This window comes from Manis javanica, chromosome 7, assembly GCF_040802235.1.
Source record: "Manis javanica isolate MJ-LG chromosome 7, MJ_LKY, whole genome shotgun sequence".
Lineage (NCBI taxonomy): Eukaryota > Metazoa > Chordata > Mammalia > Pholidota > Manidae > Manis > Manis javanica.
The window spans coordinates 78,535,271-78,563,133 of NC_133162.1; the positions used below are offsets into that span (position 1 = coordinate 78,535,271).

The 27,863-nt window shown below is 38.2% G+C and overlaps 1 protein-coding gene across 2 annotated transcripts in view; it reads left to right on the plus strand.

Moving 5' to 3' along the window:
• The window catches only part of ZNF33B (zinc finger protein 33B), a 52,858-nt gene extending 26,087 nt beyond the window's left edge, over nt 1–26,771 (plus strand). The window contains exon 5 of one of the 2 annotated variants that reach the window (XM_036999322.2): nt 17,664–26,771. In XM_036999322.2, the coding sequence (XP_036855217.2) occupies nt 17,664–19,729 (2,066 nt within the window). In that variant the 3' untranslated portion in view covers nt 19,730–26,771. Of the gene's footprint in view, nt 1–17,660 lie in introns of both variants that reach the window. The other variant, XM_036999321.2, reaches the window with a different exon arrangement.
• The last annotated feature ends 1,092 nt before the right edge of the window (nt 26,772–27,863 follow it).

The following is a 27,863-nucleotide window of genomic DNA, read 5'->3' on the forward strand; positions in this document are numbered from 1 at the left end:
CACGCAGGCTGTCCTTCGGCCGTGTTTGCGCGTGCCTGGGTCATACTGATATCATGCCACAATGCCTTCCATTCTATGTATTGCCCCATACTAGAAAGGCATGCCTTAGTTACATATTGCCAGTCTGCGGGTGTCATGGCTGTCTCTGTTAGTCTTTCAATTTGTGCTATGGTGTAGTTAGCACTGACTCCATAAGCCCGAACGGATTCTGCTAACTCCTTAACTTGTTTATGGCTCAGGGGCTGGTGAGAGCGTACACCGTTATCCTCAAATACAGGAAACATTTGTCTAATTGCCTGAAGAGTATCTGGGTGGCAAAAGGAGAGTGCGCCAGTCACGTAAGGTGGCGGGGCAACGGGCGTCGGGGGACACCCTGCTTTCATTTTTTCCTTGGTCCGCTTTTCAACTTTGCTGGTTCCCTTACTTCTGCACTCTGCGGTTTTATTCTCTTCCCCTTCCTCTGCGGACGTTAATTCCTCCTCAGATTCCCTATTGGAGAGTTGGAGGTCCCTCAACTCTTTCCAGGGGTATTTACTATTTTCTCCGAGGCGATCGTCACTTGCTTCTCGGGGCTCTTTCGCTTTTGCCCTAGGCGGGCTTTCTCCCTCACTCTGGGGTTTCTTTACTTTCGTTTTTGTGGCCTTTTTTCGGCCGCGCGCGCTCTCTGTTTCCTGTTCCATTTCTGACATGCTCTCTTGGATATCTGTCAATGCTCTCTGACCTTCTTTTATTACCTTTTCACATCTCTCATCTTGCAGACAAGCTCTAATCAGTTTCCAGAGGGGCCTGGTGCCTCCCCTCAGGCTACCCTCCTCCTCCTCTCTATCAAGATCTTTCCCCAGTTTGTCCCAGCTCGGGATTGAGAGGGACCCTGAACAAATGAACCAGGGGGCCACACGGTCTATCTCCTTCACAAAAGATCCTAAGACTTTGCTGGAGACCTTCAAGTTTCGCTCTTTGAGAGCTGTCTGCAGCGCCGTGACTAATGATGGTGCATTCCCCATGGTGCCTCCTTATTTACAGAGAACCATCAACCATCATCCTAAAAAGCAGGGGCCTCTCGGAACTTACCCCTCCGGGCTTTCTTCTGACCTGCAGTTCTGAATCCTCTCCAGATGTCTGAAGGGTCCTCCCTGTGCCGGTGATGTTCTGGTTCCCGGGATTCGGCACCACTTGTCGCGCGCCCCGTCCTCGCCAGCAAGAACAGCACGCAACAACAGCAGGATTCTTCTGCAGAAAGCTTTATTCTTCAGCTCTTTGTGAAACAAATGAGTTGGGCAGGACCCAGAGGGGAAGGAGAGGCTTGCTTATATAGTTCTCATGCTCTGACCTGGTTGGTGCGGCTCCATATGCCTTATTAGCATAACCATTTGGTGGGTCTCATTGGTCCTTATGCCAAGGCGCAATTAGCATGTAGTTTAGTGGTGTGGGATGATTTGTCATTAGGAAGTTCGGGGCCTTCCGGCTGCCCTGCATTGGGCGCTATTTTCTGAGCGCGGCTGCCAACACCGGAGTCACGAGGTACCTAGCGCTAGGTGTTTTCGGCGGACGGAGCAGGAGGAGGGGGGGGGAAAGGGAGCGTTCTCATCCACAAAGGAGTCACCTCGTTTATGGCTGTTGGTGGGGGGTGCCTGAGAGTCGGCCGCAGCCGTGAAGGCCTGAGGCGGGGATTTATGACTGTCGGAGGAGGGGCCTGAGCGTCCGCCGCAGCCGTAAAGGCTTGAGGCGGGGATTTATGGCTGTTGGAGGAGGGGCTTGAGGGTCCACCGCAGCCGTGAAGGCCTGAGGCGGGGAAAGTTCCCTCCTCATCCCCGAGCGTCAGGGCCTTGCCGGACGATCACGGTCAATGGCACTGCGATAGCTCAGGGAAGAGTGGCCCGCTCCGGTGGGGGGAAAACTTACCTAAAGGCCAGAGAGGAGTGGTGAGTGTGATGAGCCAGCGCCAGAAAAAAGAGGACGAGGGCAAGCTGCTGCTGGTGTCGGGGGGAAGACAGGGCCCAGTTGGGGTGCCCCGTCTCCCGGGTTTCGGCACCAATGAAAGGAAAGGAGCGACACACAGCAGCAATTCACCGGAGAGTTCCGCTTTATTAGGGAAAGGTGCTGGGTTATATAGGAAGGGGCATGAATTGATTGAGGTGTCACTTCTACGGGGCTGGTGGCTGTTGGCTAGGTGCTGGGATTGGGAGGGGGGCGAGAGGTGATTGGGCTTCAGGTGGCGCCGGCGGGAACCGAGGACCCCGAAGAGAAGCCGGAAGTTTGCCATCTTACTGGTGGGGTCCCTTCAGATGTCATATGTTAAATCTGTCAAGAAAAAAATGCTTAAAAAGAGGCTTGACTTTGTCTAATGTTTGGTAAAAGTTTTGGCAGCATGGTTGTTAGGAATGAGTAAACTAAATAAGTGTAGCAAGTAAACATCTTAATAATTATGTGTTACAGTGTGTATACCTACAAACAGCCTGAGAATCTTTGTGGTAACCTAAAATCTTAAAGTTTTGCTAAGTAAGTAGACGTATTTTGTGCTTAGTGAGAGATTGTGCTGTAAAGCACATGGTTCCAGAAATTATGAAATGTGTTAATAAGTTTGTCAATCTAAAGAATGCTAGTGTAAGTTTACAATAGCCCACTTCTCAGTGTTCACTGAAAATTAAAGTTCCTAATCATTTTAAGTTCTAATTAAAGCTATTTAAAATAATAAGGAAACCATTTCTTTCTGCATGCTAAGGAATATGTCTTTTTTTTTTTTTTTTTGAGAGGGCATCTCTCATATTTATTGATCAAATGGTTGTTAACAACAATAAAATTCAGTATAGGGGGGTCAACGCTCAATGTACAATCATTAATCCATCTCAAGCCTAATTCTCGTCAGTCTCCAATCTTCTGAAGCATAACGAACAAGTTCTTACATGGTGAACGAATTCTTACATAGTGAATAAATTCTTACATGGTGAACAGTACAAGGGCAGTCATCACAGAAACTTTCGGTTTTGATCATGCAATATGACCTATAAACAATCAGGTCAAATATGAATATTCGTTTGATTTTTGTACTTGATTTATATGTTGATCCCACATTTCTCCTATTATTATTATTTTTATTTTTAATAAAATGCTGAAGTGGTAGGTAGATGCAAGATAAAGGTAGAAAACATAGTTTAGTGCTGTAAGAAGGCCAATGTAGATGATCAGATGATCAGGTGTGTGCCTATGGACTAAGTATTAATCCAGGCTAGACAAGGGCAGCAAGACATCCACGGATGCAGAAGATTTCTCTCAAAGCAGGGGGGGTGAGGTTCTGAGCCTCACCTCTGTTGATCCCCAAATTCTCACCTGATGGTCCCCCTGCGACTGTGCCTGTCTTAGGTTGTTCCTCCCTTGAGGAATCTTACCCGTCTCTGGCTAACCAGTCATCTTCCGGGGCCATACAGGGAAATGTAAAGTTGGTAAGTGAGAGAGAAGCCATATTGTTTGCAAAGGTTAGCTTTTTACTTCTTTGCAGATTTATGCCCTGTGGCTTCTATGCCCAGCACTTGTCTCGAGGTATCTTTACCACCTGGAGGAATTATGATACTCGGTAAATTCGATATGAGGCACGAATTCTATTTAAGGGTTGTAATTAGGAAGGAAGAAGAAAAGCTATAGATGTAGCATATGAAGGAAACTTGGGAGGATTGATTATTTCTTTGACATATCTTCTTGTATAGTACCTTAAGTATGTATAGGTTTTAAACTACTAACTAATTTGCACACACATATTAACATAATAGGAATACGGTGACATAAACAAAGCAAATCTATAATTACCAGCCATCTCCAGTGAAGCCAAGAAAACCATTTAGGCACCCTAGGCATTTGTGAAAATTTATCTATGATATGATGAATATTGTCCAACTGTACTTGAACCATCAGACAAATTAAAGCAGCCCATTTCTGGGATCTGTTCACATCCCATATGTTCTTATAACCATAGTCTATAGTCATGAGATTTTGGAGTGCTACAACTTGCACCCCTCCCAACTCCTGGTTGAGTTCCAACAGTACAGATCCGGTCAAATTCGTTGTAGGAATATGTCTTTTGATAAAAGAAAATAACTTAGTTCTAAAGTACAGCTGTTTATTTAAAGAGGAAGAACTCTAAATGAAAAAAAAATTGTAGAAACTGTAGAAGAATTGATAAGGTCATGCTATGTGAAATTAAAGCAAGTAAGTCTCAATATCAGGTGCACAGCAAATTAGAATTTTGTTTTCAGTTAAAAGGACAAAGTTTTCTTAAACTGTTAGTCTGCTCTTAATGTTGAAAAACTGCAAAAGGTTTTCTAATTGTTTTATCAAAGCAGTTTCTTGTGCTTAAAGTCTAAATGAGTTGTCTAAATATTTAAGAATATGAGATCTTAATATTAAAAGGACTAAAAGCTAAACTTTGCTAACTGTGTAACCTTCTGTATTTGCCTTTGAGGTATTTTGTTGTCATTCTGGTTAAATGGATGTGTTGCTTCATGGCAACCTATAATCTTAGTTAAGCAAGTGCCAAAGAAACTTCCTTCTGACAACTTCTGAAAATCAAATCCAAAAAAGGTGCTTTTATCTCTAGTTAACTCTGATATTTTCCAGAGGGCCCCTGGAACATGTCAGAGGAACTTTTTTCTTATTGGGGAAGTATTTGGCTAATTTGGCTTACTTATCTGATATATAATTACCTGCTTAATTACCTGGACTGTCAAAGGGAATGATGCTAAACTTTGTTACTAAATGTTTTGTGTTACAGAAATATACAAATTTCCTTATGTCAACTGTCTTACAGTAAGCTCACAACAGATCCTTAGCCATTGTTATTTGGAAGTCTTTTGTCATTTATAGTCACTGTTTTATTACTCCTAAACTAGTAAAGAACTAGATTTCAGCAGAACAAGTATTGGTTACATAGGATTAAGTAAACTAAGGAAGGTTACTTCCTGGCAGGTGCAGGAACCTCAGGATGTCTTCGGTTCGCCCAAATCTACAGGTACTGCAGGCAAAACATGATGGCAAGCCTGGCTTGGCTTTCTGGCCTCCAGAGGCCTTTAAAAGTCCAATCTGAAATTCCTTATAAAAAGTACTGATGCCTGGTTCTTGTTCACGAAGCCGAAGAGTGAGTTCCACAAACACTCAAGGTAGGAGAGCCAGGTACAGGCTTTCATTTAGAGATAAAGTGAAAGGACAGAGCTCCTGGCTTACGCCAGGAGGGGACAAGAGAGTCTGGGGTGGTGCGTTGTCTAGGGGTTTTATAGGCAGTTGAGGGTTTTTTCGAGAACATGTAAAAAAGCTTAGGGGTGTGGACTTATTAAGTGGTCCCTGAATATTTAGAATGAACTTAACCCAAGCAACTTCCTGCTCTGATGATTTCTCCTTGAGATACCAGCATCTTGGTCTGGGGGCATATGAAACAAGGCCACCCGCTCAGCCCCCAAGGTGGGCTAAGGTATTGATTGCTAAAGAGTAAGTTAAGAATTTCTAATGTCTTAACTTCTTGGGTATTAAAATGCAATTTTATCTTTAAGGTGGAATCCTTGTTTTTTACTGTGTTGTTTATGCCTGGGCTTACTTGCTAAATTAGTTTGCCCAGTTTGCAAAATCACTTCATCAGATCTGAAGAAGGAAAGACAGCACATAGGCCTGGGCCTTTTAGCATGTTAAAGTGAATCTTACACATAATTATAAATGATTAGCATAATAAAAACATGTGCTACTCTTCTTTATCTGGGGAATATTAGCTGATCTCACTGAAGAATGACTTTAGAGCTGAATGTTTAACACAGAGAGTTTTAGTAGGGGGTTTCCTTGCATGTAGTTACATTGCTCTGACAGCAAATATCCTGCCTTGCTTTTTCTGGACACCCTCACCCTACTCTGACTACAGCCATTGTCTCTGTCTCAGTACCAGCAAAGCACATTTAAAAGAGCCTATATAATCAATTGCTCTTCTGGCTGCACTTATGCAAATAATCAAGCCAAGTGTTAATTATTTTCTTAGTCTGGTTACTTCTAATAAAAATGAAGGTGATTTTAGAGAAAAGTATTGTTTCAATAATGCAACCTTGTCTATACTGAAACCTAATACTAGTCATTGGGACATAGATTATATCCATAATTCTAGTTTCCCCAAAATATCTGGCTATGAATTCTCCAGATATTTTAGTTTTCTCTTATTATTTCAATAAAAGTTTTACTATTTCTAGTTCTCATATTCAGCCATGCATTCTTAATCTCGTCAAATTGATCCAAAATGGAAAATCCAACTCCAGATGTTGCTACTTAATCTAATAACACGACTTGTTCTATCTTGCCTTAAAATCCATAAAACTGCAAATAGTAATAGAAATGGAACCCAAGATGAAAGTGCCCATCTCCCGAGGCCTCTTGACCCACCAGTGTTGGAGACCTAACCACCCTTTACTGCGCCTCATCTCAGTATGAAGCAGCCAGAGTCGTCATCACCCCCTTTCCCTGGCAGCAGCTAGGGTCTCCATCTGTAGATGGGGGAATGAGACAGGGACCGTGGGTATAGTCAGAATAGGGTGAGGCCTCTGGAAAAAGCAAGGCAGGATATTTACAGTCAGCAATGTAACAGTGGACAAAGAAGTCCCTATCAAAACTGTGTTAAGCATTACGCAAGGTCACACTAATTCTCTAGAGTAAAGATACCCAACTAGGAATATAGACATCTTCAGTGAGATCAGTTAAAGCTCAAAAGGCCAGGAACAACTTGGCCTGAAATGTTTGAGTGTTCTGCAAATAAAGAAGGGTATTGCAGCATAACCCGTGACTTCACTGTAAACAGCCCTAGCAAACAGACAACAACCCAGTGCACCTTAGCGGCAGGGCAGGTGGTCCAAGTCCACACCCTAAGCCCTCTCTTCACATTATCAAGGTATATGTGGCATGGGATGCATCCTTCCTGCTCTAATAGATTATCCCGGAAATAGTCATGAAAGATTGCTCTGAGCTCTGCCATCTGATTGTGATGACAACATGAAGCTTTTAGATCCCACCTCTGTTGGAGTTGCAGATGCATTCATCCTGCTGGTTCCCGGACTTGTCGGTGGAATGCAAAAGGAAATGTCTAAGCTGGCCTGTGTGTATAGCAAGACAACGAATTTGACTGCTTCCATATTATCTGAACTCAATCAAGAGCTAGGAGAAGTGCGAATTTCAGTACTTCAAAATCGTGCTACTATAGACTGTCTGCTGTTAAAAGAATATATGGGATATGAACAACTTCCAGGAATGTGTTGTTTTAATTTGTCTAACTTCTCTCAAACCATTCAAAATCAACTAGACAATATTCATAATAATATTAATAAGTTTCACGAATGCCTGGGTTACTTAACTGGCTTCATTGGATATGGTCCTTAATTTTAGGTCTGCTTTTGTTACGTATGTGTATTCCTGTTCTGTTAATGTGTGCACGTAAGTTAATAGTCTGTTAAAACCTATACAGGCTTATGCTACTCTACAAGAAGTTACATCATAGAAATAATCTCACATTTTTCTTCTGTTTGCTACTTCTGTAACTTTTCTTCTCCTTTCCTGAATATAACCCTTTTTCTAGAATTTGTGTCTCATACATAGAATTATATTGTATCGAAGCCTTCCCAGCTAATGAGGATGCCTCAATATAAGTGCTGGGCATAGTAACCATGAAGCATAAATTTTCAAAAACGCAGAAAGCTAACCTCTTCAAAGAATACTACTTCTCTCTCATTTATCAACTTTACATCTCCCTGTGTAGCCCTGGAAGATGGCTGGTTAGCCAGAGATGGGTAAGATTCCTCAAGGGAAGAATAACCTAAGACAGGCACAGTTGTAGAGGGGCCATCAGGTGAGAAATTGGGGATCAACAGAGGTGAGGCTTAGAACCTCACACCACCAGTTCTGAGAGAAAACTTCTGTACCCATGGCTGTTTTGTTGCCTTTGCCCAGCTCAGATCAAAACTCAGTCTGTAGGCATAGACCTGATCACCTGCAATTACCTTCTAATTGCAGTAAGTCTATTTTCTATCTTTATTTTACATCACATAAATTCAAGAAGTAGATTTTTATTTTATACTTCAGAATGTCAAGAAGTAAGCTATGTTAAAAAGCCTTCCGTTAGAAACTGTCTACTTGCTATATTCTTTTATTATATCTGTCTACTACTTAAAAGAAAAGAGGGAAAGGTGGGATTAATGAGATTAATACATAAATCAAGTAATATAGAAATCAAATGTACAAATACATATGACTTGATTGTTTTTCCTACAACTCCAGCTGCGTAATCAAAAACAGAATTAGAGCCAAAACAGTTCCTACAACTTGTCACCGCCCTCACATGGTTTCGGTGTCCTTGAGGAGCATCATGCCCTAGGGCTGGACTCAAGGTCAGATAATGATTGTGTGTTGATCCTGTGTTGAACCCCCTACTCGGAATTCTTTAGATCTTTAAGTTCATTTGCTCAATAAATATGAAGAGTGCCTTTTCAGCATTACTTTTGTGCTGTGACACCTTGAGTCCCCTGGCTGGCCTTTCAGATCTTCAGCATTCTGTCTGTCGTGTTCCCCCCAATCTATGGGTTGGAGGCAGAGGGGAGCCGACATAGGATATCACTCTTGAATTAATTAACAGGGTGATAAGGGAATGCTGTAAATAGCTTTATGATCATAACTTGATAAGTTAGAAGAAATGGACCAATTCTTAAGTAACCAAACTACCAAAACTCAATTAAGATGGCAGATAATTTGAATGATCCATGGATTGTTATAGAAGATAATGTAGTTTGAATTGAAGAAACTTAATTTTAAATAGAGTTGCAAAAAAGAAAAGTCTACCACAGATGTATTCACTGGAGAAGTCTACCAAATATTTAAATAAAAGCTAACAGTATTACACAATTTCTTGTAGCAAATAAAAGAGGAAGGAACACTTCAACACTAACAAGTTTTTTTTATAATTCTGATACCAAAGCCATATGATAGTACCAAAAATTTAAAAACTGCAGAGCTATATTTTCAATGAATTTAGTAGTAAAAATCCTTAAAAAATATTAGTAAATGGAAACAAGTTATGTATAAAAAGAATTATATACCATGACCAAGTAGAGTATATGCCAGGTATACAAGGCTGGTTCAACATTCAAAAATCAGCATAATCCACCATAGTTAGGCTAAAGAAGATGCTCTTTTCCATAGAATTGTTTTCTTCATTTCCTTTTAGATTGTTGATTGCAGGTATATAGAAGCTGTAAGACCCAACGGCCTATTCCGGTCTGCGCTTCCCCCCAGTGAGGAGACGAAGGCCACAGCAGATCGATGCAACAAGCAAGAGGTTTATTGTTCCAGCTAGCTGGGGTCCAAGTGTCTGCCCGACACAGCAGGTTTCAACAAGGACCCCGAGCACTCAAAGCCAAGGGTTTATATAGCATTTTCAAAACACTTAACTCATAGTAATTTCCCGCAGCTGCACATTATTTTTGCAAGTCCTGGGGTTAAGCGAGAGCAAGATAAGACCACTCCTCAATTGTCAGGGAGGTTCTGCATGATAAGCTTGGTATGTAAGATTAGCTGACCAAGGTTAGCTGACCAAGGTTTACAGCTGCCCACCACCTGGTGTTCATGATTAGCTTGTTTTTCAAGGCCTTACCCAGTTCCAGTTTTTCTTTCTAAGTCACATACTCAGAAAATGGCTTCTAGGCCCTTAAGATGGCTACACTTATGCTAACCTATGTCCATTCTTACAAAGCACAATTGATTTTTGGGTGTTGATCTTGTACCCTGCAACCTTGCTGAAAATTTGTATATTAGGAGCTTTCTTTGAGATGCCATAGAATGTTCTGTATTTGGAGGGAACCTCTTTGTTGAAAACCAATAGTTCCCTAATCCCAAAAGCAGATGGTGATTTTATGAGAAAGAGAAACTATAGACAAGTATTTCTCATGAGTGTAGATCCAAAAATCCAAAAAGAATTCAGTAGTGTATAAGAATTACATACCATGACCAAGTAGGCCTTATTCCAGACATGAAAGGTAGGATGAACATTAAAAAATCAATTAATATAACCCATCCTGTTAACAGGCTACAGAAAGAAAAATCATATGATCACATCAGTAGATGCCAAAGACACATTTGACAAAATCCAACACCCATTCATGAATAAAAGAGCACACTAAAGAGAGAATCTTCTGAGCTTGATGAAAAACATCTATCATGAAACCTGTTAACATTATAATGGAAAGAAATTGGATGCTTCTTAAGGTCAGGACCAAGACAAGGAAGTCCTGTCTTACCGCTCTTAATTTGACATCCTTCTAGAAGTTCTAGGTAATGCAATAGGACAGGAGAATGAAAGGTATACATATAGCAAAGGAAGAAATAAAACTCCTTTTTCCACACAGGCATGATAATCTGAGTAGAAAAACCTAAAACTGGCAAACTTGTGAAATGAGTAAGTCATTATAGCAAGGTTGCAGGATACAAGCATGTTGTTCAAAGGTTATTTGCTTTATTTAAGTTGTAGTTGTCTTTTTATTGTTGAGTTGTAAGAGTCCTTTATATATCCTGTATACCTATTCCTAGTTGGGTATATAATTTGCAAATATTTTCTCCCATTTCTGGGTGGGTTGTCATTCACTATCTTGGCCTTGTGCTCTGAAGCAAAGTTTTTTATTTCATGAAGTACAGTTTATCAATCATATATTTTGTCACTTGTTTTTCGTGTTGTATCTAAAAGAGCTGTATCTCTCTCCCAAGGATATAAAAGTTCAGTGCTATATTTTCTTAAATTTAGGTCTATGACCCATTTTTGTATATGGTATGAGGAAGAGGTTTATTTATTTTGCGTGTAGATATCCAATTGCCTTAGCAGCATTTTTTGTGTGAAAGGGTATTTTTTCACCATTGAATCTTATGGAAATGAACACATATTCATATTTATTTGTGGCTTTAAATTTAATTCCTTAGATCTGTAAGTTTCTCCTTATTCCAATACCACACTCTCTTGATTACTGTAGCTTTGTAACAGATTTCTGGAAGTAAGAATCTCCCACCTTTCTACTTTTTTTCAAGACTGTTTTGATTACTTTCATTTTTGAATTTTCAAATGAATTTTTGGATCAGATTGTTAATTTCTGCAGAAAAACAGTTGGCATTTAGAATGGGATTATGTCAAATTTAGTGTCAAATTGGCAGTTGCTGCCATTTTAACAGTATAGAGTCTTTTAATACATGAGATAGATGTTTCCATTTATTTAGGCCCTCTTTAATTTCCTTTAGTATTGTTTTGTGGTTTTCAGACTATAAGCTGTATACCTCCTTGCCTAAAGTTACTCGTATTTTATTCTTTTTGATACTGTTGCAAGTAGAATTATTTTCTTAGTTTCATTTATAGATTGTTCATTGTTAGTAGATGGAAATAACCTGTAACCTTGTTGAATTCCTTTATTAGTTTTAATAGTGTCCTAATGGATTAAATTTTATGTACTAGATCATGTTAACTGCAAATACATCAGTTTTACTCTTTTTTTCAATCCTAACTTTTCCCCCTGCTGGCTAGAATTTCTTGTATAATGGTTAAGGGGGCATTCTTGTCTTGTTCTTGATCTTGAGGGGAAAACATTCCATCTTTGCCATCAGTCATGTGGTTAGCAATGAGCTTGTCATAGATGCCTTTCATCAGGTTGAGGAAGTTTACTTCTATTTCCAATTTGTTAGTTTTTATCAAAGGGTGTTGGATTTTGTCAAATACTTTTTCTGTGTGTATTCAGGTGACCAGGTGGCTATTGTCCTTTTTCTTACTCATATTGGCTATTACTTGATTTTATTTTTTTTGTGTGGGCGGCTCCTAAGTCATCAGTATACATGCTAAAATATGACTCAAAATCTTGAGTTCTGTGGGCAGGGAAAATATCTCAGTCACTTTTGTATCCTTCAGAGCCAGCCTTACATCAGATAGTCACAAACATACTTGAATTAAACTAATACTGCAAACTAAAGCCATTTACTATCTGCTTAATTGCTGTGTACAGTATTCATTAAAACTAAATTCTGTCACTAGGTAGCTAGTTAGAGAACATCAAGGTGTGCAGTATGCCATTCATTTGAATAGAATTTGTATCTTACTAGCTGTGGTCTATTATGCCATCTCATACTGCCAAGAATCTTTATTTGTATAATTTCTGGATGTAAGTTTCAGCTGAGTCCTTCATGTTTTGATGTAGGGTAAAAAAGAATATGAAATTGGAATTGGAAGGTCTGTCTCTGTGGGATCTTCAACAATTACTTGCAGAAATTTAAGGATCAAGTTTATAATTTGTAATGCTGTTAACATTTTGTGACTATACCAGCTTCACAGAGTTCCTGTGAACAAATGATATGTAAGAATGCCTGCTATGCAAATGGCTATAGTTACTATGTGGCCTGATAATTTAAACAAAACAAAAAGATATATTTCTTTCTAAGTTTTCCTAAAGATTTATTTTTTGAGCTAATATTTTATTTTTTTGAGACATATATTTGTATCTATTTTCTTTTTCACCCTTTATTTAGGTATAATTGACGTACTAATTCAGGTGTACAACATACTGATTTGATGTTTTCATATATTGTAAAATGATCACCCTGCTAAGTCTGGTTAACATCCATCACCATGCATAATGACAGATTTTTTTTTTTGCTTATGATACTAACTTCTAAGATCCATTTCTCAGTAACTTTTAAATGTGCAGTATAGTATTGTTAACTATAGTCATCACACTGTACATTTATATTGTTTGATCCCCTTAACCCATTCTTGTAAGGGGTTCATGCCTCTGGCATTCATGCCTCTATGTCGAAAATTACACCAGTGTTCTCTATGTCTATGAACTTGTGAGTTTTTTTGTCTTGTTCAGGATTTTTTAAATTTTGTTTAAGATATATAATCTTGTTTAAGATATATATCTTAACAAGACATATAAATGAGATTATACAGTATTTGCCTTTCTCTGACTTATTTCATGTAGCATAATACCCTCGTGGTACCTTTATGTTGTCCCAAATGGCAAGATTTATTTCCTTTTTATGGCTGAATATTTCATTGTCTACATACACACACCACATTTTCTATTTACATTCATCCATTGCTGGACATGGGATAAATACCCAAAATACCATGTGGCAGTTCTATTTTTAACATTTTTGAGTAACCACATACAGTTTTCCATACTGGTTACACCAGTTTACATTCTCACCAACTGTGCACAAGGATACTCTTTTGTCTATATCCTGGCCAATCCATATTATTTCTTGCCTTTTTGTTACAAGCCATTCTAACGTGGTATGAAGTGACATTTCATGATTTTGATTCACATTTCCCTGATGATCAGTGATGTTGAGCCCCTTTTCATGTACCTATTGAACATTTATGTCTCCTTTGGAAAAATATCTTTTCAGATCCCCTGCCCATTTTTTAATTAGGTTGCTTTGTGTTTCTTGACTGTTGAGTTCTTTATATATTTTGGATATTAATCTCTTTATCAGACATATGGTTACAAATATTTTCTCCTATCCATTTGATGTAGTTCCATTTGTTTATTTTTTCTTTGTTGCCTTTGCTTTTGGTGTCAAATCCAAAAAATCACCAAGACCAAAGTGAAGAAGTTTATTGCCTATGTTTTCTAGTAGTTTTGGTTTCAGGGTTTACTCTCAAGTTTTATTTTCAAGTTTGTTTTCGTGTATGGTGGAAGATAATGGTTCAGTTTCCTTAACACCATTTATTGAAGAGACTCCTTTCCCCATTGTATGTCCTTGGCTCCTTTTTCATAAATTACTTTATATGTTTGGTAGAATTCACCAGTGAAACTCTCAGGTTCTGGATTTTGTTTGGCAGGAGGTTTCTGACTACTGATCAGTCTTAATTAATAATTGGTTTGTTTGGATTTTCTGTTTGCTAAAAATTCAGTCATGGTAGGTTGTGTGTTTGTAGAGATTATCCATTTTCCAGATTGTCAAATTTGTTATGGCATAATTGTTCATAGTAGTCTTTATGATCCTTTGTATTTCTGTGGTATCTGTTATAATATCTCCATTGTTGATTTTTTTTGAGTCCTCTATTTTTCTTGGTGAGTCTGATTAAAGGTCTGTTAATTTTATCTTTTCAAAGAACCAGTTCTTAGTTTTTTTGATCTATTCTGTCACCTTTTTAGTTCCTTTTTCATTTATTTCCATTTTTATTTTTGATATTTCTTCCTTCTATTAATGTGGGATTCATTTTTTCCTTTTTCATTCCTTGAGGTTGTAAAGTGAGGTTGAAATTTTCTTGTTTTTTGATTGTAAGCATTTATCACAGTGACCATCCTTCTTAGAACTGATTTTACTGTATTCCATTAGTTTTGCTATGTGTTAGATTTTCATTTTCATTTGTCTCAGGCTATTTTTTTAAATTACTCCATTGACTCATTGGGTATTCAGAGTGTGTTGTTTAATCTCTACATATTTGTGAATTTTCTAGCTTTTTGTAATTGATTTTCAGTTTCTTACCATTGTGGTTGGAAAAGAAACTTGGTATGATTTCAGTCTTAAATTTTCTAAGATGTATTTTGTGACCTAACATATGATCTGTCCTTGAAAGTGTCACTTGTGCATTTGAGAAGAATGTGTATTCTGATTACTTTGGATTTAATGTTCTGTAAATGTAAGTCCATCTGGTATATGTTACACTTTGAGACTGTTGTTAGCAGTATGTATACTTAGATTTATATCTTCTTTTATAGTGCTCCTCTTTATCTTTACTAACATTTCTTGTATTAAAGTGTATTTTTTTCTATTAGTGTAGCTGCTCCAGCCTCCTTATGGATATTGTGTATTTGGTAATATCTTTTCCTATTTAAAAAATTTTCACCTTGTTTCTTCTTTTAAAGTGTGTCTCTTGTAGATGGCATGTGTTTGGATTTATACATTTTGTAAAACATGATCTTGCTGCATTGGTTAGGTTTATTTCTGGGTATTTTATTCTTTTTGATTCAATTGTGAGTGGAATTGTTTTCCTGATTTCTCCTTCTGCTAATTCATCGTTAGTGTATAGGAATGCCACAGATTTCTGTGTATTTTTGTATCCTGCAACTTTGCTGAATTCAGATATTAGTTCTTATAGTTTTGGAGTGCAGTCTTTAGGATTTTTTATGTACAATATCATGTCATCTGCAAACAGTGACAGTTTGGCTTCTTCCTTACCAATCTGGATGCCTTTTATTTCTTTGCATTGTCTGATTGCTGTGGCTACGACCTCCAGTACTATGTTGAATAAAAGTGGGGGGAGTGGGCATCCTTGTCTTGTTCCCCTTCTTATGGGAAAAGCTTTCAGCTTCTCACTGTTAAGTACAATGTTGGCTGTGGGTTTGTCATATATGGCCTTTATTATGTTGAGGTAATTGCCCTCATACCCATTTTGTTGAGAGTTTTTATCATGAATGGATGTTGAATTTTGTCGAATGGTTTTTCACCATCCATGGAGGTGATCATGAGGTTTTTGTCCTTTTTTTTTTGTTGTTGATGTGGTGGATGATGTTGATGGATTTTCAAATGTTGTACCATCCTTCCATCCCTGGGGTAAATCCCACTTGATCATGTTGTATGATCCTCTTGATGTATTTTTGAATTCGGTTTGCTAATATTTTGTTGAGTATTTTTGCATCTATGTTCATCAGGGATATTGGGCTGTAGTTTTCTTTCTTTGTGGTGTCTTTGCCTGGTTTTGGTATTAGAGTGATGCTGCATTCATAGAATGAGTTTGGGGTATTCCCTCCTCTTCTGTTTTTTAGAAAACTGTAAGGAGAATGGGTATTATGTGTTTTCCAAATGTCTGATAAAATTGAGTGGTGTCTTACAGCTTTTTTTGTTTCATTTTTTCTGCTTCACCATAAAATACAACATTTATGTATTATTATTCTATTCTTGTTCTCACCTTTGTTTTGATCTTAGATATCCAGTAAATATATGCACTGCTCAGATTCCTGCCAGTTTTTCCTGTCCAAACCTTGGTTGCTTAAAGTTTGTCCTCTAGAAGGTTTTATGATTATAGTATCACCGTATTACTTGTATATTTAAACCTATTTTATACCTTTTCCAATAGCGTTTATAATTTTCCTTTTCTTGAAAATTTTGCTGTGCTTAGGCTTGCTTTATTGGTGAAAAAATAAGTGCTATAACCTTATTTTTGTTCGTTGAGACTTCATCTTTTTTGCCCAGAAGACTTTTTCATCTTTAAGGTATGTCTTAACTGCTGCATGTCAGTTTTTTAATATAATGGATCAAATCTTTTTTATTTCTGGACAATTTTATTAGTTATGGTTTTTATACAAGATTACTTTTTTATCTTTAGAGATCATAATCATAAATATATATAACTAAATTAAAATTTATTTATTTGTTTTTTTTTTTTAACAGGCCACCTTTCTTCTCCAGAACTTTATTTCTGATCCCATTTTCTTTCTTTAACCTTTCTTTTTTCTGCTTTCATACCTGTTTTTTCAATGCTACTTATTAAAATTTAAGTTGTCTATTTTCCCTTTGGGCCCTGTTGGTCTGCTTGGGTTGTTATAACAAAATATCACAGATAGCATGTTTTAAACAGGAGAAATTAATTTTTTCACACATACAGTCTCTGTGTCCAAGGTGCCAGCAGGGCTAGTTTCTGGTGAGCTCTCTTCAGCTTGTGGACAGTACCTTCTTGCTGTTTCTTCATTTGGCCTTTCCTCTGTGCATGTTTGGAGAGCAAGCAAGCTCTGCTGTCTCTTTTTTCTGATAAGGATACCATTCCTATCAGATTAGGGCTCACCTTTATGACCTAATTTAAGCTTAATTACCTCCCTGTAGGCCTCATCTCCAAATGCAGTCACATTGGGGTTAGGCCTGCTTCCACATTATGAATTTGGAAGGGACACAATTCAGTTCATAACAGGCTCCTTGTAATTTTAAGTCCTCATTCTAGGATCACTTTGTTCTTTTCATAATTTTATTCTCACTTTTTGATATCCTTTGCCTCCTTGGCTCCCCTGTAGTATAAGTCTCTTCTTTTGTATTACCCAGTAGTCTGAACCATCATCTCACTCACAGTGGGACTTTCCCTTTCTGGGAGTCATTTTATTTGTATTTAATAATCTCTGAGTTCTCTGTATCTTCCTTCACATGTGGTTGCCACAGTCACTAGCTGAGTCTTTTCACAGACTTGGGCTCTATATTAGTTTCTTCTATATTTGAGTATTTACTTCCCTGCTTAGTAGGGATTTGAAGTGTAGTATTCTGTATCTCATAGTTATGCCGAAGTCATGGGTTGGTGTAGGTAATTGTATTTCCTCTCCTTTTATCAACCCTTACAGTTTTTTGGAGGATACATAGACACATTCATATTTAAGAATTTGCTATTATTCCTTAGACATTGGAAACCAAATATATATGTTCTAACTTTTCTCTCCTTTTCCTCACTAAACCAGGTTTCTTTTTATTTTTCCAATTCAAAATCAAGAGAATAAAAATCTGTGTGTTTACAGTTATTTACAGCCCTGGAGACTAGGCAGGAAATCAAAGTCAGCTACAATACAGGGCATATGCATGTAGAGCACCTTTTATAAGAAATGTGTTAATATTTACAAGGTAAGATTAACTTCTCTTATTTCTAGAAGTCTGGAAAATTGATCACATCAAAGGAAGGAACCAGGATAACCAGAATAAACCTGTGTGGGAATTTGTTTTCATCAATAACAAAATGCTGACTAAAGAACAAGGTAATGTAATAGGGAAACCATTTAACTTGGGCACAGATTCTTTTCCTTCCAGGAAAATACTCTGTCAGTGTGACTCCTGTGGAGTGAGTTTCAACTACATTTCAGAATTGGTTATCAATAAGAAAAATTCTTCAGGAGAAAAGACTGATGAATTTAATGCTTGTGGACAATTGCTACTCAGTATTAAACATGAGAAAACTCAGACTAGAGAGAAAGGTGAATTTTTTAAATATGGGAAAACTTTCTGTCATAATGACCCTATTCAGCATAAGAAGATAAAAACTTTAGAGCAAAATTTTGAGTATAACATACATCAAGAAACCTTCCTTGAAAAGGCACTATTTAATACACAAAAGAAAGACATCACAGAAGGGAACGACTGTGCATATAATGAATATGGGAGAACTTTCTGTGATAACTCATCCTTGTTGCATCAGATAAATTCCTCAAAGGAAAATCACTATAGATTTAGTGATTGTGAGAAATCCTTTTGTGTGAACTCTACCCTTTTGGAACATCATATTAAACATTATGAATGTAATGAAAGTGAGAATTATTTCAGGAGGAAGTTATACCTCTCAGAACTTAAGAAAACTCATAAAGGAGAGAGACACTTTGAATGTAATGGATGTGGGAAAGCTTTTTGGGAGAAGTCACACCTCATTCGACATCAGAGGATACACACAGAAGAGAAGTGTTTTCAATGTAATGAATGTGGAGAAATTTTCTGGGAGAAGTCAAACCTCACTGAACATCAGAGTTCACACGCAGGAGAGAAACTGTATGAGTGCAAGGAATGCAGGAAAGCCTTCAGCCACAAGTCAGCCCTAACATTACACCAAAGAACACATACAGGGGAGAAACCCTATCAATGTAATGCATGTGGGAAAACATTTTACCAGAAGTCAGATCTCACTAAACATCAGAGAACACACACAGGGCTGAAACCTTATGAATGTTATGAATGTGGGAAAACCTTTTGTATGAATTCACACCTTACAGTACATCAGAGAACTCATACAGGAGAGAAACCCTTTGAATGTCCTGAGTGTGGGAAATCTTTCCGCCAGAAGTCACATCTTACACAACATCGGAGAATTCACATAGGGGATAAACCCTATGAATGTACTATATGTGGAAAAACTTTCTATTGCAAGTCTGTACTCACTAGACATCAGATAATTCATACAGGGTTAAAACCTTATGAATGTTATGAATGTGGGAAAACCTTCTGCTTAAAGTCTGACCTCACAGTACATCAGAGAACTCACACAGGGGAAAAACCCTTTTCATGTCCTGAATGTGGGAAATTCTTCAGCCATAAGTCTACTCTTTCTCAACATTACAGAACACATACAGGGGAAAAACCCTATGAATGTCAAGAGTGTGGAAAAATTTTTTATAACAAGTCATACCTAACTAAACATAACAGAACACATACAGGGGAGAAACCCTATGAATGCAATGAGTGTGGGAAAACCTTCTGCCAGAAGTCACAGCTCACTCAGCACCAGAGAACTCACATAGGGGAGAAACCTTATGAATGTCATGAATGTGGAAAGGCTTTCTGCCATAAATCAGCTCTAATTGTACACCAGAGAACTCATACAGAAGAAAAGCCCTATAAATGTAATGAATGTGGAAAATCTTTCTGTGTGAAGTCAGGACTTATTTTACATCACAGAAAACACACAGGGGAGAAACCCTATGAATGTGTTGAATGTGGGAAAGCCTTTAGCCACAAGTCATCCCTCACAGTGCATAATAGGGCTCACACAGGGGAGAAATCTTGTCAATGTCATGAATGTGGGAAAATTTTTTACCGTAAATCAGATCTTGCTAAACATCAGAGATCACACACAGGGGAGAAGCCCTATGAATGTAACATGTGTGGAAAATATTTCTCTCAGAAGTCAAACCTCATTGTACATCAGAGAACACACACAGAAGAAAAATCTAATTGAGGTGACTATTAGAAATGTCACCTCAGTTCAGCACTCACTGCTTCAGAGAATTTACCCTGTGGAAAAAGCTCTTTTGATATCTTGAATGTTCACTGGCTTTCATCTACAAACTGGCCTTATTTTACTCCAAAGCAATGGTAACAGGACAAATCCAAAGACTGCAACAAATGTAGGATGGTTTTGTTAAGAAGTAACATGACATTGAATGTCAGGTAGCAATACTGGTATTAAATCTTACCGATTTTTTGATTTTGTAAACGTTTTTTGCAAAAAACTAGGTTATGTTGGAATTTATAGTGAGGAAAAATCTGTCAATGGAGATATATAGCTTGAACATTTTCTTTAGAATATGACCTTAGAATTTGTATTTTTCATTTTGATGCCATAGTTATTTTTAGGAAAAGTAACAAATTATAATTTATAGATGTGTACTATACAATAAGCTCTGACAAACTAAAAAAGAAGATGGAAAAGAACTCACAATAAGTTGCAATGATAGTACATGGATTTATTAGGTGCCCTTCACCAAGCTTCCTCTAATGATAATATGGGACATAACAGTACTTTGTTATCAAGTACAAGGAATCATTGGTACTCTACTATGAAGTCAGATACTTACTCAGATTTCACCAGTTTTTATATGCAGTTTATGTTTGTGTGTGTAGTTTTATGAAATTTTATCACATATATTTTAGTAATCAATAACAGTTTATAAAATCAGAAAGAAATTTGGAATCTGTGTTGTATCATTACAAAGGAATCAGGATTTCACTACAAGAGGTTCCTGTGCATTAACAATCATACCCTTTCTGCAACCCTAATCCTGGCAGCCCTTTGAATATGAAGCTTTTTAAAAGCAGAGGCAGATTGAATAATTGGGCAACAGCATTTAATGCATATGTGAACTATCCCTTTAGTTTACAGGACTAATGTGTGTATAAATGGCATGTTGCATAAACTGGATGTTTCATATGCATAATGGAACTTAATACAATTGTGAATAGGAAATGATACTTCTAGTTTTGCTGTTGGTGTGTAGGGCCTGGAGCAACAGTTTTAAGTGAGGCCCACAAAGATAATATCTAATCACTTAAAACTTACAAATCAGAATAACAGAATGTTAATTAAAACATATTCCATGCATGGGGATATCCACACCCTAAACCCATTGCCTCCTGTTTTTTACCCATGCTTTATTCCAAAACATGAGGCGCTTTGAATGTACTACTGTCAGTTGTCTAGCTTTCAGCCTAAATTTTGTCCAAACCCTCTGTAAGCAATTGCCCTCCAAGACAGGGTCCAGAAAAGAAGCCACAAACAGACTGGATGACACCCAAGTCTGTAAATTGGGGTCCAAGGTACCAAGAGGGATCTTAGGCCCTTAGAGTCTTCTAGGTGAGAAGGAGGTTTGAGGCTGAAACAGGGCCAGAAGAGAGCTAGAGTGGGTTTTTTGTTGACAGTGTAAATAAAGGTGTCGTATTAAATCACATGATCAGATTACATAAATAATAAGGTCATACAGATTAATGATCTTAAATTATACAAACTGAGTGCCCATCTTAGGAAACTTAAAGCAAATTAAATTCAAGGTACCTAAAAATTAATAATAATAATAATAATAATAATAATAATAATAATTAGCATAGATACCAGTGAAACTGAAAATAAAACAAAATAAATAAAACCAAAAGCTGGGTCTTTGAAAATGTCAATGAAGTTGATAAACCTGTAGCCAGGTTAACTAAGAAAATGAGAACACAAAATGCCAATATCAGAGAGAAAAGGGAGCCCAAACTACTGATCCCATGGACATCAAAAGGGTTATAAAGGAATATTATGGACAGCTCTGTGCCATAGATTTCATAATCAAGATGAAATGGACCAATTCCTTGAAATATACAATCTGCTAAAACTCTCAAGGAGAAATATGAATAGGCATATATCTATTAAGGAAATTGAATCAATAGTCTTCCAAATCAGAAAGTGTCAGGGAGAGATGTGTTCACTGGTGAATTCTACAAAACATTTAGGGAAGAAATTATACTGATTGTCTACAGTTTTTTCCAAGAAATAAAAGCAAATGAAATTCTTTTTAACTCATTCCAGGAAACCAACATTATCATAGTAGCAAAACCAGGCAAAGACATTAGAAGAAAGGAACACTACAGATATCTCTCATGAACATAGATGTAGAAAACCTGAACAAAATAGCAAACTGAATCCAACAGTGTATAAAGAGAATCATATGTGATGAGCTAATGGAGTTTATTACAGGTTTACAGTGCTGGTTCAATTTTTGATAATCAGCTCATGTAACCCATCACATTAACAAGCTAAGGAAGAAATATCATATGGTCATATCCATAGATGGAGTAGAGCATTTGACAAAATCTTAACACCCATTCATGATAAAGTCTCAGAAAACTAGGAATACAGGGTAACTTCCTTAACTTGGTAAAAAACATCTATAAAAACCCTATGGCTAATATCAGACTTAATGGCTTTCTCATTAAGATCAGGAACAAGGCAAGTAAGTCCTCTTTCACCACTCCTTTGCCGTATCCTTCTGGAAGTCCTAGCTAACACAGTAAGACAAGTAAAAGAAATAAAAGGCACATAAATTTTGGATGAAGAGATAGAATAACTATGTTCACAGATAACATGATTGTTTATGTAGAAAACTCCACAAAGAATCAGCAATGAAAAATGCTCCCAACACTAGTTAGCAATTATAGTTAGGTTACAGGGCATTATGCCTGGGTGGGTGCCAAGAAGAAATGAGCTATCAAAGATTTGGAGGAACCTTAGATGCATACTGCTAAATGAAGGAAACCATTTGAAAAGGCTTTATACTCTGATTCCAACTATAATATGTTCTGATAAAAGCAAAACTATGGAGATAGTAAAAAGATCAGTGATTGCTAGGGGTTCAGGGTGAGTTAGGGAAAGAAAATAAGTTATAGAGGATTTATCAGGGCAGTGAACCTACTCTGTAGGACACTAATGATAGATACAGGTAATTCATTTGTCAAAACCCTTAAAATGTAAAGCACCAAGAGTAAACCCCAATGTAAACTATGGACTTGAGTTCATAGTAATGAATCAGTATTGGCTCATCAATTGTAACAAACATACCATACTAAGGCATGATAATAATAGGGGAAACTAGAAGGGGATAGAGGTGAAGGGGTATATAGGAACTCTGTACTTTTTGCTCAATTTTTCTATAACCCTAAAACTACTCTAAAAACTAAAGTATATTAAATAAATGATCATGTCAGCATACAGCAATATAGGTGAATCTGTGAGGACCCTCTTATGTATTTATAAGATACCCTTTTTATTATGTATTTACTAAATTAAAAGCTCACATCATTCAGTACCAGTTTTTCCATGGTGGGGGAGGAAATGCATTCTCAGAATTCATACAAAGACACTACTAAAGTGCTAGCTTTCTGCTTTTGTAAGTGTTATTATCTTTTTTTTGGAATTTTAAGTTTCTAGCTCTTTTGGTAATATCTTGTTTCTGTACTAAAGTTTTTATGTCTCTGCACTGCAGATATAATCATCAATGATAAACATTTGAGTGTTTTTATAGTCTTTGAAATGTTTTAAATTAGAGTTAACTGTGATCTAGAACTAATGCCCGGTATAATAGGATCTCTTGACATTGAAAGGGCCTCTAATTGCCTAACTGTAAGCTTTCCTCTCCTTTCTTCTCCTTATAGGTAAGGTCCTGTAGTCAGATGATCCTCTTGCCTTATCAAGGGGACCAGGTGTAGGTGTAGTTCTTTCTTATCCCTGGTTAGCAAATTGTATTTCCCTGGCAGCCTGCAGAATTTTCCAAACAAGCCATTCACATTTTCTCTGAGGACCCAGGTCTCACAGCATCCTCCTGATACTACAGAGCCACTTTCCCAAACCTCTAGTTGGTCCCTCTGTTTGCATGTGTAACAACCTGTGTGGCCCTGCCTGGCATGTGGTGTCCTCCCCTGGTCTGTTGAGTGTGTGTGACTAATAAACTTATGTAGAACTCGTCTTTCCAGTGTCAGGTGTCATGTGTTCAACCATTTGATAAGCCCAGGGCAGGCATTCCTCTAGCAACAGAGTGAATAGGAGGCAACGCAGTCGTCATGTAGAAGGGATCTATGACCGAATTCACCGAGTCAGCATTAACTAGTTTCTTTTGGCTAACTTGTTCTGTGATACAGCAAATGACACTTGGGACAGAACTATCAATGGCTGGCAAACTTGCACTTGGACCTGCACTACATTCTTTTTTTTTTTGAAAGGCTCTTGTCCCTAAGGGAGAATGGTTCATTGGCTGTAACCCTGGGTGACTTGCCATTGGATTCAGTCTGTTTGCCAGCTGAGGCTCCAACCAGTAAAGGCAGTGACAACACAACGCCCCAACTGTTCAGCATTTGAGTCCCATCTGCCAGGGGTCTGGCTAGATTGGTGACCATCCATGGCTGCTTGGGGTATCCACATATACCATTGTTTGTTTCTGTGTACCTCTGGGATGGGCATGTCGTGGTCCTTTGTGAAGTCTGTGGAAAGGCAGGAGACTGCCACCCCGGGGAGAATTAAGCCTGGGCAGCCCAGTTGCTTGTGAGTTATTATTCAGGCACAGGTACAACCTCCCCACTCCCTCTGCTGTTCCTTGTGGTGCCACTGCACATACTCCCCTGATGCTAGGGGTGCTGAGGAGCACAGTCAGGGGGGCTGTGGCCCACTGATGAGAAAGGAAAATGGAACCACTCCCACATTAGAGAGGAGGTATCTCAACTGCTCTTTGAATACAAAGCCCCTAGCCAGTGTACCTGGGTTTTGCCTGGCACTGCTGTTTACCTCAAAGGACTAATCTTGGCAATTGTGGGGCCTGCTGGCCTTGACTCAGGCCATAGACAAAATGACCTTGATCCCAGGGAGATTGACTGGCATCCCCATCCTTGGAGGCCAACTGCTGGGCTCTGGTACTTTCTTCTGTAACACCCTGCAGGTCTATTCCCTGGGTGCTTGGATAGAGGCAAAGCTGAAAGCTGGGACTTTACATTCCTAGTTGTCCAAAGTGTTCTGAGGAAATTTGTACAGAGGAAGATTGGAGAGAAGGAAACCTGCATGGCAGGAGAGAAAGGCAGAGCAGATATTCAGTCAACCAAAAGCAATGCCTTTGCTGTTCCTAAAATAAACAAAATGAATCCTCATCATCATGGTTAGAGGGGACCCCTCATCCCGCACCAGCACCCTGTGGCCCAGCAAAAGTGGAATTCAGATGCAACTTAATGAAGCCATATGAAGCAGCCATTGCCATGGAGCAGGCCTTTAACCCTGATGATCCTTCTGGAGATTTGTAAATCTGATCAGAAAGAGGAGGAAGAACCCCTGAAGTATATCTGGTGAGCACAAAAAAAAAGAATGGAAGAATGAAGGGATAGAAAGATGAAGACTTAGGTACAGGGAGAGGAAAGGTCCACAGATTGACCAAAGTGGAAATACAAAACTTTACTAAAGTTATTTATACAACAAATGATAAAAGGGCACCTTTGGCTCTTCCACCTCTACTATATAATTGCTGAATTAACATGAATATCTATTGATATGTACCATTGGCAAACTTTCATAGCCTTAATATGGGACTCAAATTACAGTTACACCTGGACATTCCATAAATTTAATCTTGTTAGTCCATAAAATCTTAGAGAAGTTATTGAAGGTAAAAGGGTGCTATAGACTGAATGTGTCCTTTCAAAATTTATAAGTTGAAATCTAATCCCCCATGTGATGTTATTTGGAGGTGGGGCCTTTGGGAGGTGATTAGGTTATGAGGGCAGAACCCTCATGAATGGGATTTAGTGCCCTTATATAATAGAGACTCCAGAGAGCTTCCTTTGCCTTTCTGCCATATAAGGACACAGCAAAAAGCCATCTGTGAACAGGAAGTGGGCTCTCACCAGACACCAGATGTACCGGTGTCTTGATATTGGACTTCTCAGCCTGCAGAATTGTGAGAAATGAATTTCTGTTGTTAATAAGCCACCCAGTCTATGGTATTTTGTTACATCAGCCCAAACAAAGCAAGCCATTTCAGACAAAAAGGTATGTTTCACCTTAACCAGCAGAAGAACTATTGCCTAAATTCTCTTGGCACTGGGAGGATAAATGGAAGCAGTCATTCTGAAGAGTACCTACCTATGAACCAGAAATCCTAATCCTAGTTATAGTCATGAAATCACAAATTTTGAAGCTGCATTGACCAGAATGTATATGTCAGGGTTCAATCAAAGAAGTGGAACCATTAGGACATAGATAAAAATACAGAATTTTTTACAGGAATTTGACCTTAGGCAATGTAGCTGGTTAAGCAGTCTCTGAAAGGCTTTTGTCTGCACATCTGATACTGGAGCTTGAAAGTCCACAGAGCAGACGATTGTCAAAGGAAGATAGATGTGACATGGGAGAGCAAGAACAAGCCAGCACCCATGGGGAAAAGCTGGAACTTACAAGGATGAACTGAAACCGAGGTCTGTTTCTGTTTCCTCTGCCCCTGGTAGTATAGGAGTCCTGCAGAAACCAGGGCCCTTCGTCAGTAAAAAAACATATACTCCTCAGGAGTTGGAGAGCCTCAAGTAGGATCCAAAGGAAAGTGGAGTAGCTACAGGAGAATGTGCAGGCCCAGATGCCACTTATATGGTGAAGTGAGTCAGTAGATCAGTGACACTGGGTGTGAACTTGCAAATGGTGGCAGCTTCACTTATTCCCTTCTTGCACAGGAATCTCAGTTGTGGTGCACTGCAACTAGAAACATAGGAAAGGAAATTTTGGGAAATGTAGTTTCACCTAACCTTCTTCACACATTACAGTTCCACATCAGTCCATCTCTTGTCAAATTGAGCCTATAAACAACGCCAAGCCATACATAATCTCCAAGTAAAAACAAAGTCATGCTTTTACCTAACATGAACAACTGTCCTGCAGACAACCAAAAACATGTTTCTGCTTTCCTCAGGAGAGGGAACAAAGTTGTGTTTGTTGTTTTCTGTCTTTGGGTGATGTTCAGTTTTCTACCTGACTCATACTCATCCACTGATAGCCTGTAATTTAAATACTGACATAATTAAATAGTAACTACTGTTAATATACCTGATGTTAATTGATAAAGGGGTGAGAAAGGTAAAGAAAAACATTTGGTCAATATATAAACAAACTGCCATTTCAAAATAAGTGAGAAGTACAAATAACTGTTACAGTACTTATTTCTGCAATTGATCACATGGGTATAGCTGGTATTTATAGTGAACCTCTTCTACATACTCCATTGACCTTTGCTTTGAGCAAGCACCTCAGCTTGTCATGATTCTTTGGGTTGACCCAAACATTGATTCCTGAAGTATCTGGGCCATTAGCATTCCAGCCTGAATTGAATTGTCACAATTTTCCATTAAGTTAATCATAGGGCACAAGGGTAATAAGAATCACTGCAGAGGATCTCTTACAGTCAAATACACCTTGTTACCCACTCTGGATAGAAGTTAATCAGTTTCCCATTAGTAGTCAGGATCAGTCACTCAGCTGGTACAGTGATCTCTTTTGCCTGTTGATTCATTGGCTTGTGGAGCTGTAAGTGGCCAGGTCTAAGCTTCCAGTTCAGTGGAATCATTTTGTTTCATGGTGGAAGTATTCTTTATATTGGAATAAGACCTCTAGACCAGCAGAGCCTAAAGTTGAGTCAATCGGAAGCAAAATTTTTGCCAGTAGATCACCAGGAAAGTAATAGAGATGTCTCTCCCATTTCTACTCCTTTGACTCCGGCTCCATAAATTCTGACTATGGGAGAAACAGGACCAAATAGTGGGTACTGATTTTAAGCATATGCCACAACTTGAAAGATGTTACACAAGCCCACCTACCTAGTTCTCTGAGTGTTCAGATGGCCACTCCATGTTATATCATTGATGGGGAACAGAGTAAACCAATGATTACAAGGACATGTAGAGTTTCTCGGTCCAAAGCTTTATGGAACATGATGGTGGTGGATGAGGCATGCTGTAAATTCACTGATGTTTCGACACATGCAGACAGAGAAGGCAAATCCGTGCACAGAGTAAATATCTTTTCCAGTGTGTACAAAGTA